General features: G+C 41.9%; 7 protein-coding genes across 8 annotated transcripts; 1 reads left to right on the top strand and 6 right to left on the bottom strand.

Moving 5' to 3' along the window:
* Positions 1-4,411: 4,411 nt before the first annotated feature.
* LOC306931189 (histone H2B-like) lies at positions 4,412-4,786 on the bottom strand (the record flags this gene model as incomplete). The annotated part of the gene is made up of 1 exon (XM_079512427.1): positions 4,412-4,786. The coding sequence occupies one exon, from the start codon at positions 4,784-4,786 to the stop codon at positions 4,412-4,414; it is 375 nt and encodes a 124-aa protein (XP_079368553.1).
* A 2,135-nt stretch (positions 4,787-6,921) lies between these two features.
* LOC306923693 (histone H4) lies at positions 6,922-7,233 on the bottom strand (the record flags this gene model as incomplete). Its single annotated transcript, XM_079501941.1, has 1 exon — positions 6,922-7,233. The coding sequence occupies one exon, from the start codon at positions 7,231-7,233 to the stop codon at positions 6,922-6,924; it is 312 nt and encodes a 103-aa protein (XP_079358067.1).
* Positions 7,234-8,163: 930 nt separating this feature from the next.
* LOC306931161 (histone H1-like) lies at positions 8,164-8,798 on the bottom strand (the record flags this gene model as incomplete). The annotated part of the gene is made up of 1 exon (XM_079512373.1): positions 8,164-8,798. One exon carries the CDS (start codon positions 8,796-8,798, stop codon positions 8,172-8,174), a length of 627 nt encoding a protein of 208 aa, XP_079368499.1. The 3' UTR covers positions 8,164-8,171.
* A 1,909-nt stretch (positions 8,799-10,707) lies between these two features.
* On the bottom strand, positions 10,708-14,661 carry LOC306927868 (histone H3.2-like). Of its 2 annotated transcripts, none has more exons than XM_079507742.1 (2): positions 14,521-14,661; positions 10,708-11,586 (listed from the first exon to the last, which is right to left on the bottom strand). In XM_079507742.1, the coding sequence occupies exon 2, from the start codon at positions 11,576-11,578 to the stop codon at positions 11,168-11,170; it is 411 nt and encodes a 136-aa protein (XP_079363868.1). In that variant the 5' UTR covers positions 11,579-11,586; positions 14,521-14,661; the 3' UTR covers positions 10,708-11,167. The 2 variants fall into 2 exon arrangements, with proteins under 2 accessions (XP_079363868.1, XP_079363869.1); XM_079507743.1 differs by having other exon boundaries at positions 14,517-14,628.
* A 314-nt stretch (positions 14,662-14,975) lies between these two features.
* On the top strand, positions 14,976-15,401 carry LOC306926326 (histone H2A-like; the record flags this gene model as incomplete). Its single annotated transcript, XM_079505591.1, has 1 exon — positions 14,976-15,401. The coding sequence occupies one exon, from the start codon at positions 14,976-14,978 to the stop codon at positions 15,357-15,359; it is 384 nt and encodes a 127-aa protein (XP_079361717.1). The 3' UTR covers positions 15,360-15,401.
* Positions 15,402-16,233: 832 nt separating this feature from the next.
* Positions 16,234-16,623, bottom strand: LOC306927350 (histone H2B-like; the record flags this gene model as incomplete). Its single annotated transcript, XM_079507061.1, has 1 exon — positions 16,234-16,623. The coding sequence occupies one exon, from the start codon at positions 16,621-16,623 to the stop codon at positions 16,234-16,236; it is 390 nt and encodes a 129-aa protein (XP_079363187.1).
* Positions 16,624-17,796: 1,173 nt separating this feature from the next.
* On the bottom strand, positions 17,797-18,108 carry LOC306924734 (histone H4; the record flags this gene model as incomplete). The annotated part of the gene is made up of 1 exon (XM_079503365.1): positions 17,797-18,108. The coding sequence occupies one exon, from the start codon at positions 18,106-18,108 to the stop codon at positions 17,797-17,799; it is 312 nt and encodes a 103-aa protein (XP_079359491.1).
* Positions 18,109-18,647: the final 539 nt, after the last annotated feature.

Here is an 18,647-nt window from a genome sequence, read left to right as displayed (position 1 = left end):
TTCTCGGTGGAGCCCCTTGACATGTTTTCAGAAATGTGTATAAAATGTGTTTTGCCTCTTTCTTGGTGGCTGCATACAATTCCAACCCAACCTCATATTTTTTGGTGATTTATCCTGTTTTTCCTGTATTAATACAAGTGAATACTGGTCCAATCGCAATGGTGTGGTCATCAGTATGGTTTTAAACCACGGTATAAAGTATACATTTTAGTAATACTTAAAGGACCACTTCACCACTTTTCAACCTATATCTTCATATAATAGGTCCTCACTAATAATCATGAAAAAATGGCACGATTTTTTTCTACTCAGTCTGTGTCTCATAGGAGGGCTGTGGGTAGTTTAGAAACCGTCTTCATTAGGCAGATTTTTTTTTAAACAAGATTTTTTTACAAAAATATTTCGATTTTCATTATCGTGAGAACGATGGCTTCCATTTTCGCAATGCAACTTTTCAGGACTAGAAAGCCTGCCGTTTCTATTAGCTTGTATTCCCCATCGATGATGTCACTGGAAGACGGTGGTGAAGTGGTCCTTTTAATGAATATGTTTGTTTTGTGAAATTGACATCGTCACGTTACTCAGCGACATCATTTCATTTTGAAAAGGCCATTTCACATCAGTAAGTGGAGCCTGGTATGTAGAGACCGTTAGTGGTGCATGAATCATTTGCATGGCAGACACATCACCCTCATGCAGACACATCATCCTCATGCAGACACATCACCCTCATGCATACACATCACCCTCATGCAGACACATCATCCTCATGCAGACACATCATCCTCATGCAGACACATCACCCTCATGCAGACACATCATCCTCATGCAGACACATCACCCTCATGCAGACACATCATCCTCATGCAGACACATCACCCTCATGCAGACACATCATCCTCATGCAGACACATCACCCTCATGCAGACACATCATCCTCATGCAGACACATCATCCTCATGCAGACACATCACCCTCATGCAGACACATCACCCTCATGCAGACACATCATCCTCATGCAGACACATCATCCTCATGCAGACACATCACCCTCATGCAGACACATCATCCTCATGCAGACACATCATCCTCATGCAGACACATCACCCTCATGCAGACACATCACCCTCATTACTCGTACACATTTTATCCATACATCACACAATTCGATATACACTATCTCCATAGTCATGTGATCAACACGGATCTGCACCATTTCCCATATTCCTTCCTGATTGGCTAAGATTGGCTTCCAAAGCTCACATGATTTGTCCGTTTCGAACAAAATGCCACAAATCACAAACACAGGTCCTCATTCACAACGGGATTTACGCTCATAAAGTGACGTTACGTGAGCGGGGCGTGGGCGGACAGGCATTTACGTGGATTCCCACATTACGTGGGAATTCATGAACTTGAACGTGAACTTGACGCTGACGTTGTTTGTTCGGAAATTCCGCTAAAAGCTGCGCCAGCTCTCATGGTCGTGTACGGCTTGCGTAGATTTATTAAGAAGGCTTTAGTCTTCATGCTGAATCAATTAAAAGTCCCCAAATCTCAGATAAAATATGTAGGCATGTGTCTGTCCCATTGGTCAGCACATACAAAAATGATAGCCTATATAAAAGCCAAGTATCACTTGTATGCCTAAATGCATGCATTCTAGAGGCAAGTTAGCCTAGAATCCCACACAGAAACTGCCCCCGAGCCCGACACCTTTTTATTTCTTTATTAGAATATTTCTAGCATGCGCGATTGGGGCTGCTCACTCGGCAGCCTTCTACTCGCAGTAGGCCTACAACGCATTGTGAGCTTGTATATCGGCTCTCGCAGACTCGCGCTGCATGTTAAAAAACAAACTCACAATTATAATAAGAACATACACTTATCTGCATTCTGCACTGTACGAATCCAACGTGTAGTAATGTCTGCAGTATAGGCCTATTTCAATTGTTTCGTTATGGAGCTCCTTTGAGTCAGTCTGACTGTCGGTGTGGGGAGGGAGGGAATTAGCCCTATATAAAAAATAGAAGACCACATTAGCCTATTTGAATGAATGGCATCGGCGTGTTTGAAAGTCGGCCAGTCATATCATAGTTTTAAGCCAGCTCACCTCCACTCGCGCTTGTTCACAAACAGACAGACAAGAAAGGCTGTTGATGATGATTATTATTACCACTGTAACTCGCTGATCAGCATGTTGACAGAGACTCAGCCAATTAAAGTTTCACGTAGGCCTAAATGCCTTTGCTGCAAGCACCTACCTGCCTCCATTTGCGTCGTGGTATTCATTTATAATATGTATATTGATCACATGCGGACGCCACACAGAATAGCCAAATCTTACCTGCAGCTGAGGAAACATACAACGTAGTTGGATCGGATGAAATATAGCCTTAAGTCCAAATCCCACAAGAAAAAAAAGAAAGACAATATGTCCTGTGTCCATTTATATTTGCTTTCCAAATCCGACAGTGCAGGGCAGGGAATCAATCACCGCAGTAGACTAATCAATAGGGCCTTTTATCTTTGCCGAGTTTTAATATAGCATTTGGTCGTGTGGTGAACACTAGTACAAATTAACTTCTTTCTCATTATGTGAAAGTAACTGTAACATCAGTTAACTTATTAACGTTCTGACATTTAACAAGGAGTGAAGCAATGCGTGCCAAGTTGGCAAGTTTCATTTATAATTATATACATATAACTCGCGCTGTTTGCTTGAAGATCTGTCCGTGCAGACCCGCCTGTCAAAATTAACTGCTCTACAAGCTCATCGCGGCTGTTGTATATAATTTAAAACTTGGGAATCCTCTGTGCAGTCTATGATGACGTATTTCGATATTTCCTGTTGCCTTATATGGTCGTGGATGTTCCCTCTAACCAGGCGACACCAGGCGAATCGCTTGGAAAAAATGTGGAAAGGATACACTCGGCGATACACACAAATTAAGTGATTACACCTGGTTCCCTGAATAACACGGGACTTAACCGTAGCGTGATCGGACGGATTTTCCGCTATCTATACGCATGACCTTTACGCTTCCGTTACACTCCGGTTATAGCGCCACCATGAGGCCGATTTCTGCAAAACACATTGTTTATATTAGTCGCACAGATTTCATCCAAATCTCATGCAAATCGGTATACATGATCTCTGTAGTCATGTGATCAAGATGAGTCTGTTTGATTTCTCAGATTCTACACTGATTGGCTAAGATTGCCTTCCAAAGTCTTCAGGAGTGGCCCGTTTTGTACAAAATGCTGCACATGTCCTGCTCATCCAGAATTCTATCCTCAGAGATGCTATGAGTGATCTGGCTCTGCATTTCCTCAACAAAATGAAGAAAATTGTTGCAAAAAACAAACAAACATGTTTATATCACTCCTAAACATTTTGCCAAACATCACACACACTCCTATCCTCCTGGTGGAGACCTGTGCCCAGAAGGGCACTTTTTCTAGTTGTGGGTGTTATTGGCTTACAAAGCTCATGAAGTCAGCCTGCAGTACCATGTTTTAAAGCTCATGAAGTCAGCCTGCAGTACCATGTTTTAAAGCTCATGAAGTCAGCCTGCAGTACCATGTTGTTTTAAAGCTACACCTGGCTACATCTTAGCCAGGTCCACTACTATTGAGGTGACTGAATCAAATCTAACATTTGGGAATGAGATCATATTAAATACTTTTCTCCATTACAAACTAGTCATGTGAATGCATTAACAGCAAGCCAAGGGTTTCTATAAGCAGGTTGGTGACCTCTAGTGGTAGAGTAGTGACATTATCTCTGAATCTGACAAATAAACTAGCAGGCTATAATTTAAGATTACCGGTATTTATTATTTGAGATTTATAGAGTACAAGGCACCATAACTGCAGAAATTAGACAGAATGTCCACACACAAACTGATGTTAGTTTAACTTTGATAGTGGACATGGGAAAATAAATAAAATAAAGCTTTTACTGTGAAGTCTAGCTGTGTTCCATAGCGTTACTATGGACAGTTTAAATATCTGCAAAGTGAATGTGTGCCATGCTTGCAGCTGTTCTGACACCCACATGATAGACATTTCAATTAAATCTTATTAATCCATCACTATGTTTATATGGAATGATATATTTGCTCTTATTTATGTCATGTATTTTTAATTTGTGGGTCATGTTTATTTTACATGACTGCTAGTGTACTGGAGCAAATATGAAATATACAGTACTTCATTTAAAAAAAACAAGGTTACATGCCTAGTTTTAGCATTGTTATTCAGATTAAAGTCAGAAGATTTAACTAGACTAAACGGGATTAGCAGACAGTGTGTAATGGCCATTTGCTTATAATATGTGGATAAACCCTTTATGGAAAAGATGGGTGGTCCTTAAAAGGACCGTTGAGTTTAGAGCCGACAGAACAGTTTACTTGGAGCTGGTGTACTTGGTCACAGCCTTGGTGCCTTCAGACACGGCGTGCTTGGCCAGCTCACCGGGGAGCAGCAGGCGGACGGCGGTCTGAATCTCCCTGGATGTGATGGTGCGGCGCTTGTTGTAGTTAGCCAGTTTGGAGGCTTCACCGGCGATGCGCTCAAAGATGTCGTTGACGAAGGAGTTCATGATGCCCATGGCCTTGGAAGAGACACCGGTGTCAGGGTGGACCTGCTTCAGGACCTTGTAGATGTAGATGGCGTAGCTCTCCTTCCTGGACTTTCTGCGCTTCTTGCCGCCCTTTACGGAGGTCTTGGCGACGGCTTTCTTGGAGCCCTTCTTGGGCGCTGGCTTTGCTACTTCAGGCATGTTTTTTTCTCAGTGTACTAGTGAAGAGAAGTGAGTTGTGTCCGGCGTTGCACCAGTATTTATAGCAAGCCTATGCAAATTAAGTGTGCGACTCCCACTATATGATTGGCTGATCTGATCCTGCCACAAAGAGGGTGGTGGTGGTGTCTTGTCTTTGTTCCTGCATAATGTTTTCCCGCTCGTGCAACATGGTGAGGGGTTAATTAAGAATTTAAATATATTTTGGGTATTAATATTGGGCTATTAGGCTACATTTCCCCATGATAAAGGTCTATTTAGATGTTCATTAAGACAGTGGCAATATTCCCATTATATTATAATATCACAATGAGTTAATTATTGTTATTAATTTATACATGTGCTTATAAAGCCAAAATAGAGAGCTGGCAGTGGCAGGCTCACACAGGCGTGTGTGTGCGTGCGCGTGCGAGAGAGTGCGTGTGTTCTTCCCCTGTTTAGGTTTATTCAAAACAATGAATTGTTCTCCAGTTAAATATTCTGAGCATTCCAAAGTAAGATGATGATCAGCTGAGTGGGTCTCATCATGTCCTCTGGTCCCACCTGACAGAAACCTTCTGCTGAAACCAGGAACCAGAAACTATATTAATTAGCATGTTTTTTATTCCGTGAATCATTGAGTTTGTGGCTACAACTATTACACTCAGTCAGAGGTCTAGTGTATTATTAAGCACTTCATCTCTCGATATGTGGAAAGTTGAACTGAGTTGGCTCTGTAGGCTGCTTGTTCTGCTCTGATTTCCCTGTACAAAAACTGCCTAAATAGCCCAATTTGCTTCACTGTGTTGCATTGTCAGCTTGTAGATGCCCAGCTTTCAGACAAACAAAAGGTGAGGGCGCAAAATGTGATTGGCCGGAATTACATTTGTGATGATTAGATTGACCACGGAATATTATGTATGATATGAGCGAGAGTGAGAGTGTGTGTGAAATGTTTATTTTTCTGTCCAATCTAAATAAATAGATTGGACAGGATACAAAAGTATGGTACAAGTTTAACAATAGTTTTACTTGTAAAAAAGGGTACATACAATGATTTGCGTATCAAAATTGTTAAAAGCAGTGTTTGAGGTACTACTTGAAATGGGGAGAAGTGGTTATTTCACAAAATAACACAAATCAAATCTAAAATGGAAAGGGATAATGGTCCTTTACAGGACCGTTTGTTCAACCAATGACAAACAGGTCAGTGATGTGAACAGAGAATAATAGAGGGTATGCACGTGACATCATCATCAAACCGAAGGTTATGCAGGAAGGCCTACTGAGTGACACAAAAATACTTTCTGGCCTTGACAGCCCATACATAAACAGAAAAGTCCTTTCTTGTTGCATTAAACATCGTTAAACTCACTTTGCCACTCGATTTACTTTATGCATGCACATACCCTCTATAGCATGCATCCATAAGCAATGACCCAACAGTTGAATAATATACAGATTACAATATCAGGTATGCCAAATCTATATACAATGTAATGCACAACTGTCACAATTCAATATAGCATTATCATATATAAACACAATATAAAGCACCTCAGAGAAATAATAATAATAGTCAACCCAATCAAAGTATCACCTTAGCAGGTATAGCTATTAAAGGAAAACAAAACACACCCGTGTGAAGTAAGTGGTGTAACTCCGTGTGGGGGTCCGCGGGGGGGAGTTCCAGACACACAGGAACGCACTCGGGTCCGAAATGACAGTTAATGTGTGGGGGTCCCTCTACTGTACTGTCACACACGAAACAGTGGCAGCGGTGGCCGAACGGATAGCGGAGCGGTCTTGATACTGAAAGGTCGCCAGTTCGAATCAGCGGTCCGACACGTTAAAATTACCACCGCTGAAGTGCCCTTGAACAAGGCATTGAACCACTACGATGAAATGTGTTCTATGAGCAGGGCCTGGATGGAAACAAGTTCTTGAGCTTAGCCCAGATACCCTGGGTAAATAGTAATCATTTCAAATCACCATATATACAGTCAATAGTTCATTTTATAAATAGTTGCTATATATGCCATTGTATAAAAATATAATAGTCTGAATAAACTCTTTAAAGAAAATGTGGGCGGCTCTTAAAAGAGCCTTTGGGTTGTTGGTAGATCAAGTCAGCATCGTTAACCTCCGAATCCGTACAGAGTGCGTCCCTGTCTCTTCAGAGCATAGACAACATCCATGGCGGTCACGGTCTTTCTCTTGGCGTGCTCGGTGTAGGTGACGGCGTCACGGATAACGTTCTCCAGGAACACCTTGAGGACACCGCGGGTTTCCTCGTAGATCAGACCGGAGATACGCTTCACTCCGCCACGGCGAGCCAGACGGCGGATAGCGGGCTTAGTGATTCCCTGGATATTATCACGAAGCACCTTGCGATGGCGCTTGGCGCCTCCTTTTCCAAGACCTTTTCCTCCCTTACCTCTTCCAGACATCGTTGCTTTAGCAGTAGTTCAAGAAGTGAATGACTTGAGAGCTCAGAGCCGTGCCTTTTTATGTGTGTTCTGAGGACGTAAGGGAGGACAGGCACATAGAGAGCTGCGTGGGCGTTGCCGAGGACGTAAGGGAGGACAGGCACATAGAGAGCTGCGTGGGCGTTGCCGATGTGCACCCCCCACACACACACACACACACACACACACACACACACACACACACACACACACACACACACACACACACACACACACACACACACACACACACACACACACACACACACTCCTCCCCCTTGGTCACGTTATCCATTTGTTTTTACAGTAATGTTGCTATTCAACTCTATAATCATATAATTTCTGTTAATTTGTGTAAATATTTTTGACACTCAAATATAGCTTTCACTGTTTTTATTGGTTTTATTCCTTGGCATTATTCTTCTTCTTTTTAACTCCCTAATAAAGTTGATTTTTCTTCTCGCCCCTCATGTGTAAAGTGTATTTGGGTACTAGTCACTACTCAGAAAAGCGCTACATAAATTTGTAATATTATTCAATATTAAATACTATTATTATAATGCAATATATTATTATAAAATACAATACTTTATATGTAAACCTCTGTAAAAACCCTTGGAAGGCATAAATAACATTCCATGACTTCATGGCTTATTTCCCCATGCTGTAGTCTCGATTATGATTTGTCATTGTCCACCATTTAATGTTGATTTGAACGAAAATGATTTATGGTTAAGCAAATGCTGGATTAGAACTGGCTTTACAATTGCGTGGTGTTTGATTTATAATACACATGTATAAACTGCCTGGTGCTCAAATGATCACCATTATAGTGAGGATAAGAATCGGATACTCTTATAAAACAATGTGGTTGGCTCTTAAAAGAGCCTTTTTGTGGGTATAAATATGGAGCATACGGTTTACTTCTTTTTGGGCGCTGCCTTCTTTACTGCCTTGGGTTTGGCAACCTTCTTGGCTGGAGATTTCTTGGCTGCTGCGGGCTTCTTGGCTGCTGCGGGCTTCTTGGCCACTTTTTTGGGGCTCTTGGCGGCCTTCTTCGGGCTTTTAGCTACTACTTTCTTGGCGGCAGGCTTCTTGGCTTTCTTGGGTGATTTCTTGGCGGCTGCGGGCTTCTTTGCTACCGCCTTCGTGGGCTTCTTAGCCGCTACGGGTTTCTTGGCTGCAGCAGGTTTCTTTGCTTTGACTGCTTTCTTAGCAGCAGGCTTCTTCACCTTCACCGCTTCGGTCTTGTTAATCTTGAAAGAGCCAGACGCGCCGGTTCCTTTGAGCTGGACCAGGGTGCCTTTAGTGACCAGGCTCTTGACGGCGGTCTTCACGCGGGCCTTGTTCTTCTCCACATCGTAGCCGCCGGCAGCCAGAGCCTTCTTGACCGCAGCCAGAGAAACACCGCTCCGCTCCTTGGAGGCGGACACGGCCTCGACGACCAGCTCAGCGACGCTGGGGCCGGTCTTCTTGGTTCGGGGAGCTGCCTTCTTCTTGGCGGCCTTGGCCGGAGCTGGTGCTGGTGCTGGAGCGACTTCTGCCATTATTCTCTCGGATAGTAGGTTGCTGTTGCTCCTCTAAAGTAAACTCTCACAGAATGATGCTGAACGCACTGAAGGGGCTGGACTTAAACACCACATGAGAACCATGTAGACTCAACACACCCAGCAGCTCTACTGTAGCTATCTTAATGTGACACTTTTGTGTTTTCTCCCCGATTAAAACATCATATAACTATCTACTGGGTATATTATTTAATGCAACAAAGAGCTGACCAGTTAACACACATGCTCCTTTTTGACATTAATACATCTGAGATGAAAACGGCACTCTAGTTTTTAAGTTATATGATAAAATCATCACCCTTCCACAGTCCAACACCAGCGTTCCTCTATAATTTGTCTTATAAAACAATTTAAACTATGATAAATTAACAATGATACTCAAACTCGTCTTAGCAGACATGTATGGCGACGCAATAACATAAACTATACTTTTGTTTTGTCTTCCGTTTTTCTATAAACAGAAGGTTTTCTGACACAAGTAAACACACTCCAGTTGACAACAGCATGGTGGAGTTGATACCAACTTCCAATGACAGAGGTTGTAACACTCAAAAACGTATTGCTATCAAAATACAGAAAACGACACGCGTTTTCATCTTCAATCAAGGTACATTATGTATTTGGTTGTGGCACAAATAGGCTACACTTTCACTGATACACTCCTTCCATGCATTACCACTAATATAACAATGATGTGATGATGTGAGCAGACAAATGTTGTTGTATGTTGGCATGAATTATTTTACTTAAACTGGCGTGCACAGTAGACTATACTTTTGTATTAATACAAAAGTATTTGTTGTAGTGTCACATTCTGGAACACATGCAAATTTATTTTATGGACACTACTTCATATGTATTCTTTTCAGAGCCACCCACACTTTCAATATTTATTCAGCTAAGTTTCATGATCAATGGGGCCAATAATTAACTACTTATATGTAACCTGTTCTCAACAGTGATATCAAACATTATAGTAGTAATGGATGAATTCATGACAGAGGTGGCAGTGCATATTTAGGTGAGGTGACTTTGAGACAAGCTTGGTTATGGTTATGGAGCCTCACACAGGACTCAAGTTAAAATTGATTAATGCAGTGATGTGCTAGAATCAAACTGTTTTCATTCTCCAGTATTGTGTCAGTTCAACATAAAACTAAAAGGAGTACATCTAAAAGGTTGTGATTCTCTGGGTCAGGATGTATTTTTTACCCCTATGAATGCTGATTAATAGCACAAACCACTTTTTCAAATTAGAGAATAGCAAGCAAATCTACAAGATCACAGTCACAGAGACAAACATGAGATGCCAGTGACAATGAATGATCAGTTCTGAGTGTTTGTGTTAACACAAACATTGAAGACGAGGACATGAATTGTGATTGGTCTGAATGAGATGATGTCAAATTAAGTATGATGATAAGAGTGCCTCTCACTTCACACAGGTGTGATTTTTGTTTGCATTGTATTCAGTATTCTACTGTCATTTCACAAATATGTTTAATTTGCTTGGTGTTCTGTGTAAAGCACATTGGATTACCTTGTTGAAATAAAATTGGCTTTTCCTTTCATAGTAACCCCATTGTGTTAGAACAAAATGAGCCATGAAAAAAAATGTGATTATTACAAATTACTGCTAAACTAATAATAGCCTGTGAATGGGTGTCTGAGATAATAGTAAGGAGCAGTTTTACTGACTTATTATAGCCTTCACACAATGCCACTCCAATTATATACAGTATTTGTATTGTGTTGTTTTATTTTGGTATTGATTGAATTAACACTGAAAATTACTGTGCACATGTGTTAGCCAAATTGAAAATAAATGCACTTAAATAAATGCATTTAACACAACTTTGAACATTCCCCCAAAAACACTAGAAACATGCTCAACCCCCACCTCAACTTTGAAAAGCCAACACTGATACAAATGTTCATTATATTTATGCTAAAACTCTCTAAACTTGATTAGTACAGAAGTGTCTCATTCCAGGAATATGAATGAATAACTGCTGGTTTTGGTGTGAACAGTGAAGCATCCTGTTGAGTTAAACACAATGGAACAATGCCTCCCCCACAGGGTGGAGCTGAATTATTCACGCAGTATTAACGGTCTGTAGGTAGAACTACATTATCAATTTACAGCATATAAGGAAGATACTGCAACACATTGCAGACTTTTGAACGGAACACACTACCAAATGCAATCATTTCACTAGTTTTTGGCTTATTGTAAAGTCAGTTTAAAGTACATAAGTAGTCAATATCAATGGATAATAGCTCTTTAAATAATACATTTGGTGGCTCTTAAAAGAGCCGTTTTGGGGTTGTGACAGTGACAGATGAGTTTAAGCACGTTCTCCGCGGATACGACGGGCCAGCTGGATGTCTTTGGGCATAATGGTCACCCTCTTTGCGTGGATGGCGCACAGGTTGGTGTCTTCAAACAGTCCGACCAGATAAGCCTCGGCCGACTCCTGGAGAGCCATGACGGCGGAGCTCTGGAAGCGCAGGTCGGTCTTGAAGTCCTGGGCGATCTCCCTCACCAGGCGCTGGAAGGGCAGCTTGCGGATCAGCAGCTCGGTGGATTTCTGGTAACGACGGATCTCCCTCAGAGCCACTGTACCGGGACGGTAACGGTGAGGCTTCTTCACTCCGCCGGTCGCCGGCGCGCTCTTACGAGCTGCCTTGGTGGCGAGCTGCTTCCTGGGCGCTTTGCCGCCGGTGGACTTACGAGCTGTCTGCTTGGTTCTTGCCATGGTCTCTTCTAAAGAAGTTGAGAATAGAATAGCTAAGGAGAGCAAACTGGTGCCTTTTATTAGCGCCTCGGAGACGCCGTCGTCCTCTGATTGGTCAGTGGTCAGGAACCTCCTTGTTTGGGGAGGTACCATGAATCACTGGCACCGATTGGAGGGGAACTCTTACACACGTCCTTCTGACTGGGACTGCTGTAATAGCTAATACATACTAGTATATAGTTTCCTTTCCACTACAAACCGAAAAAAAGAAAATACAATAGAACCCACCACTGCTCCATCTAAATCACGAAGACACTCACATTGTCTGCAATTTATTTTTAAATGTATTTTGTATAATTATTCACAGTATCTGAAACAATTCCCAGTCCCATACACACCACCCTATAATTTAAGGCACACTGACCATCCTTACTTTACAGTCCCCACAAGGATAAAAAAGGAAAGTGGACTGGAATGACATACCAAGTCCACTTAGATCAATCACTTCCTTCAATGTATTTAAATAATCAATCTTCATACACCTTCTAACACGTACTGTGCTCATGTTTCTAATTAATGTACTCTTCTTGGCAGTTGTCTTTGTCTTTCTATAACAAGCATGTATATATGTTGATATGCATGTAACATCATATTTGTACCCTGCTTGTTTGATGCTGCCGTTTATTATCACATGTGCATTCTGGTACTGCATGTTTGTATTTATTGTGCAATGGGTATATTTTCTCCATATGAACTTTGCTATTTAGGGTTGAAACAGTGGGGCGGGAGCAGCTATCTTTGGGAGAGCTTTTGTTTTGTTTCATCCTGTCTGTATGTATGGTTGTACTGTTGTATTGTATTGTTTTGTCCTGTATGTATGGTTGTACTGTTGTATTGTTTTGTGAACTGTATTGTACTATGTATCTGTGTTGAGGACCCCCTCTAAAATGAGATGAGACACCTCAAGGGGCTCATCCTTTCAATAAAGGTATATAATTGCTCTATCTTGTATGACCTGGTGAAAATAACATTTTCTACAAGATAAATAAGGGGACAGGACATCTCTTGTCTTAATACACAATTACCACTCATATTCACAACATAATATGGTCAAACTTTGGACACATAGGCCTCACTCACATGTAAGACACATTCAAGACACACTTGTGTTCTGTGTGTTATGGCCGCCTCAATGAATTGCCAATGGGAGTCACATGGTCTCATGAGGCTTCATACACACATAAAGAACAGATGTTCTTTGTGCTCTGTCTGTGTTTCATGGCCACCCCAGTGCTTTTCCAATGGAATTGATTGATTGATTGAAATATTTATTAACAGTTTGCTGAATTACAGTACATTTCAAGCACAAACTCAAGCATTACACTTGTTTACAAGAGGGTCCACCTTGTTCAATTCATCAAAAGTCACGTGGTTTGACCAAACACTTGTTTGATTGGGGGGAAGGGTGCAATCAAACACAAGTGTTTGGTCAAACCACGTGACTTCCATTGGAAAAGCATCAGGTGGCCATGAAACACAGGCAGAGCACAGAACATTCGTTCTTTGGCTTCACTCACACTGTCACAACAGAATGTTGTATATCTGATGCATGGGACTTGTTGACTGTTGCAAGCTCGCAATTAATTTCCAATGGGAGTCACGTGGTTTGAAGAGACAAATGTGTTGTATGGGGGGGGGGGGGGGGGGGGGGGCAGTCGAAACACATACAACATACATACATCAGCTTGTAGGCACAAATTATGTATCAAACCATGTGACTTCCATTGGAAATGAATTGGGGCGGCCATGACACTTACATCTTGTTTACATCTAGCATACAACATGCTAGCTGGATGCTAGATGATAATAAACAAAGGGTAAGTGTCATGGCCGCTCACACCTGCACAACAGTATAGCTGATGCATGAGACTGGTTTACTGATGCAAGATCGCAATTCATTTCCAATGGGAGTCACATGGTTTGACACAACATTTTTGTTGTATTTGGGGAGGGGGGCAGTCGAAACAAAGCCGAAAGCTGTTCAAAAAAAATGTTGTGTCAAACCATGTGACTTCCATTGGAAATGCATTGGGGCGGCCATGACACTTACCCTTTGTTTATTATCATCTAGCATCCAGCTAGCATGTTGTATGCTAGATGTAAACAAGATGTAAGTGTCATGGCCGCCCCAATGCATTTCCAATGGAATGCATCAGCTAAACAACAATCTGTTGTGACCATGTCAGTGAAGCCTAAGGCCCGACTCACACCTTTAAAACATTGATGCATGCTTGTTGTATGCATGTTTCAAGTATCATGGCTGCCCCAATGCATTTCCAATGGAAGTCACATGGTTTGATACAACATTTTGGACTACAAGCTGTTGTATGGCTTTGGGCTGTGTTTCGGCTGCCCCCCTCCCCCTCATACAACAATAATGTTGTGTCAAACCATGTGACTCCCATTGGAAATGCATGATTTATCACACCCTTTGTATACAACAAGCATACATCAATCTGCGCCCCTAAGTGTGTAACACAACCTTGTTGCATGGCTGTCTTCTTCCCTCCCCCCCATGCAACAAGGTTGTGACTCCCATTGGAACTGCATTGAGGCAGCCATGACACACAGAACACAAGTGTGTCTTGAGTGTCAGACACAAGTGTGTCAGGTGTGAGTGAGGCCTAGTGCTTTTGCTGCACAGAAGTGATGATTGTGGGCCCTATTGTACACAAGTAAACAAGTGTAATGAGTTATGGTGTCGTCCACTCACAGTTAACAGTTTTTGCATTGAGTTGTACTTGAAATGTACTGTAATTATGCAAACTGTTAATACATCAATCAAAACTAAAATGTGCCATGCACTTGAATATTATCTGCAGGCACTGAAATCCATGCAATGTGACAATAAATGTAGGGGAAATGTAGATATGTAAATAAAATGGCTTATAATGCTTACTTACAAGAAGATAGTCAGTTTAGGCAGTCAGTCAGCTGATGCTTCTTAATCGTATTTACATGCGGTGCTTGGTTCTTCACATTTCTCTCTCTGTAAAGCAGTTGTACTGACATGTAACTTGTAGCAAAAAGGGAGTAAACTGCTACATTTTATCTCACTAGTAGCTCTCTGAGGGGCAGCAGTGCAGAACACAGTTTTTTGTGTTGTTGAAGATGTGTGGTCAAGAACCTCCCTCTTTGGGAGGAGTCAGAGTTTAAACTGGGAGGAACCGATCACACCACTAGCGGTGATTGGTGGGAAACTCATACACACTCAGCCCGCGCTCTCATCCGTCTCTATGATTGGTGGGTCGCACAACCCCACACAGAGTTGACTAAGCTGAACATATAAAAGATCTCGCACGCCTCTGTTCCATCACATTACTCCGAACTATTATTATTCTACAAATAAACCTACAAAATGAGTGGACGAGGGAAAACCGGCGGAAAGGCCAGAGCGAAGGCTAAGACCCGCTCATCCCGTGCCGGGCTCCAGTTCCCCGTGGGTCGTGTACACAGGCTGCTGCGTAAAGGCAACTATGCCCAGAGAGTCGGTGCCGGCGCCCCGGTCTATCTGGCGGCTGTCCTCGAGTATCTGACCGCTGAGATCCTGGAGTTGGCTGGAAACGCTGCCCGTGACAACAAGAAGAGTCGTATCATCCCCCGTCACCTCCAGCTGGCCGTCCGCAACGATGAGGAGCTCAACAAACTGCTGGGTGGAGTGACCATCGCTCAGGGCGGTGTGCTGCCCAACATCCAGGCTGTTCTGCTGCCCAAGAAGACCGAGAAACCCGCCAAGAAATAAACCTGCTTCATTTCGACTGAACAAACCCCCACAAAGGCTCTTTTAAGAGCCACCCACTGTTTCTATATTCGAGTCATTTCCAATGCCCTTAACGCACATTTCATATAAGTTTATCAATTATGCTAATAACTTCCCCTAGTATTATATGTAAATAAGTAGTAGTGAAATGAGCTTATATTACACTTTAGTGTTTTCTATTGTCCGTCTAAACATTGTTTATAATTATACATTTTTCAGAATAGTAATAGGCAGTTACATGCCTAGTTTTAGCATTGTTATTCAGATTAGTGTCAGACGACTGACCTGGACCAACTGGTTTAGCTGACGGGCTCTGAAATGGCCATTTGCTTATAGTATTTGGATGAACCCTTCAGTGAAGTCGAGATATAAGAATACATGTTTTTTAATCATGTGTGCCATGCTTGCAGCTGTTATGACACCCACATTGCCCCATGATAAACCTTTAAAGTATTTTTCTATCATGTGTATATGGAGTGATACATTTGCTCTTATTGATGTTATGTATTTTTAACTTGTGGATCATGTGATCATTTCACATGATTGCTAGTGTACTGGAGCAAATATGAAATCTACATTTTGACAAGCTTCTTTAAAGTTCATAAAAATGTTGAACACCATTTACAGAAATCATTATTGTGTTGCTTATGAATTAATGCATAGTACTTCATTAAAAAAATCGTGACATGCCTACTATTAGCATTGTTATTCAGATTAGCGTCAGACGACTGACCTGGACAAAATGGTTTAGCTGGATCTGAAAAGGCAGTTTGCTTATAATATTAGGATAAACTCTTTGTTGGAGAACATGGGTGGTCCTTAAAAGGACCGTTGTGTTTAGAGCAGACAGAAGGGTTTACTTGGAGCTGGTGTACTTGGTCACAGCCTTGGTGCCTTCAGACACGGCGTGCTTGGCCAGCTCACCGGGGAGAAGCAGGCGGACGGCGGTCTGAATCTCCCTGGATGAGATGGTGCGGCGCTTGTTGTAGTTAGCCAGTTTGGAGGCTTCACCGGCGATGCGCTCAAAGATGTCGTTGACGAAGGAGTTCATGATGCCCATGGCCTTGGAAGAGACACCGGTGTCAGGGTGGACCTGCTTCAGGACTTTGTAGATGTAGATGGCGTAGCTCTCCTTCCTGGACTTTCTGCGCTTCTTGCCGCCCTTCGCAGCGGTCTTGGTGACGGCTTTCTTGGAACCCTTCTTGGGCGCTGGCTTTGCTACCGCTGGCTTTGCTACTTCAGGCATAGTTCTTTCTGAGTGTACTCAATAGTGGATGTGAAATGTAGTCAGCGTTGCACCAGTATTTATAGCAAACATATGCAAATGAAGTGTGTGAGCGACTCCCAGCACGTGATTGGCTTCTTCTGCCACTGCTTATGTGACTGAACCACAGAGGGAGGAGACTCGCACTGTCTTTGTTTCTTTCTGTATTATGCATAATGTTGCCCGCCTAATCTATTGTTCCGCTAAAATATAGCCTTGGATATTCTTTGTACTGTGGATATTTTGTAAAATTGTGGAAATTCAATGAAATAATTTGAAATGGCTGCTTATGACTTTTATTCTGCATAATATTCTCCCGCCCGCCTGCTCTATTGTCCCGCTAAAATATATACTAGGGTAGGGTATGTGACATTAATTGGGTTGGGTAATATATTAAAATCTAACTCATGTTGCTATGATTAGGTGATGTAAAACAAACTGTCAAAAATACATTTTCTTCAGTCAATAGTTTTTAAAACAAATATTGAATTAAAAAAAAAAAAAAAAAAAACGTTAAACATGTATTTGATTTTGATGTATTTATTAGATCCCCATTAGCTTACTGAGTCACAGCAGCTATTCTTCCTGGGGTCTTAAACATTATTACATACATTTACATACAACATTCATCCAACACAACACAACACATGATCCGTCTACTAGATTTGATAGTTTATTCCAATTCCGCCACAGTATAATTAAATCTTCAATGATAATAAAGTAAACATACATTATGGGATATATAGCCCATATGCATCTCCAGTTCACATCTCCATCTTCATAAACAAAAAAACAAAACTGGTAAAGGGTTCCATGCCACCATTGCTCTGTAATGGACTGTTCTAACATTAGTTCTACATGAAGGCAGTAAAATAATGTGTATCTGAGAACAATGATAAATTATTGCTGGGGTTTTAGTTGTGATGTTTCTCTGAACACAGTAATAAATAAGCAAACTTACTTTTTACACTTACACACTAGATCATTGTACTTGTTCGACTTGGGCATTGAAGCACTATACGAGCTGCTTTGTTTTGGGCCACCTGTAATCTGGTCAACTTTCCTTCATATTGGTAAAAAAGGAATACTCTGTAGAGAAAATGTGGGCGGCTCTTAAAAGAGCCTTTGGGTTGTTGGTAGATCAAGTCAGCATTATTAGCCTCCGAATCCGTACAGAGTGCGTCCCTGTCTCTTCAGAGCATAGACAACATCCATGGCGGTCACAGTCTTTCTCTTGGCGTGCTCGGTGTAGGTGACGGCGTCACGGATCACGTTCTCCAGGAACACCTTGAGGACACCGCGGGTCTCCTCGTAGATCAGACCGGAGATACGCTTCACTCCGCCACGGCGAGCCAGACGGCGGATAGCGGGCTTGGTGATTCCCTGGATGTTATCACGAAGCACCTTGCGATGGCGCTTGGCGCCTCCTTTTCCAAGACCCTTTCCTCCCTTGCCTCGACCTGACATTTTGAGTAGTAATGTAGTTGCAGATAGAAAATGGAATGACTTGAGAGCTCAGAGCCTTGCCTTTTTATGTGTGTTCTGAGGACGTAAGGGAGGACAGGTGCAGAGAGAGCTGCGTGGGCGTTGCCAATGTGCCCGCCCTCCGCCCACACACATACTCCTCCCCCTTGGAGACATCACCTATTTGTTTTTACATTAATTGCTATTCAACTCTATAATCATATAATTGCTGTTAATTTGTGTCAATATCTTTGCCACTCCAATATTGCCTTCCCTGTTTATATTGGTTTTATTCCTTGGCATTATTATATATTTTTCCTCTCCCTAATAAAGTTGATTTTACATGTTGCTTCTTCTTGTCCCTCATGTGTAAAGTGTATTTGGGTACTCACTACTCAGAAAAGCGCTACATACGTTTGAAATATTATTAAATATTAAATATTGTCATGCAAGAGACTGATACAATAATTTATATGTAAACATTTGTAAAAACCCTTGGAAAGCATAAATAATAACATTCCATGACTTATTTTCCCATGCTG

This window comes from Electrona antarctica (assembly GCF_951216825.1).
Source record: "Electrona antarctica genome assembly, chromosome: 1".
Taxonomy (NCBI): domain Eukaryota; kingdom Metazoa; phylum Chordata; class Actinopteri; order Myctophiformes; family Myctophidae; genus Electrona; species Electrona antarctica.
The sequence above is the reverse complement of the archived record's forward strand: the minus strand, read 5'-3'. Positions and strand labels throughout refer to the sequence as shown.

What these genes read in the sequence shown, in the direction of transcription:
- LOC306927868 (XM_079507742.1), bottom strand. Translation starts at nt 11,578, where the DNA reads ATGGCAAGAACCAAGCAGACAGCTCGTAAGTCCACCGGCGGCAAAGCG.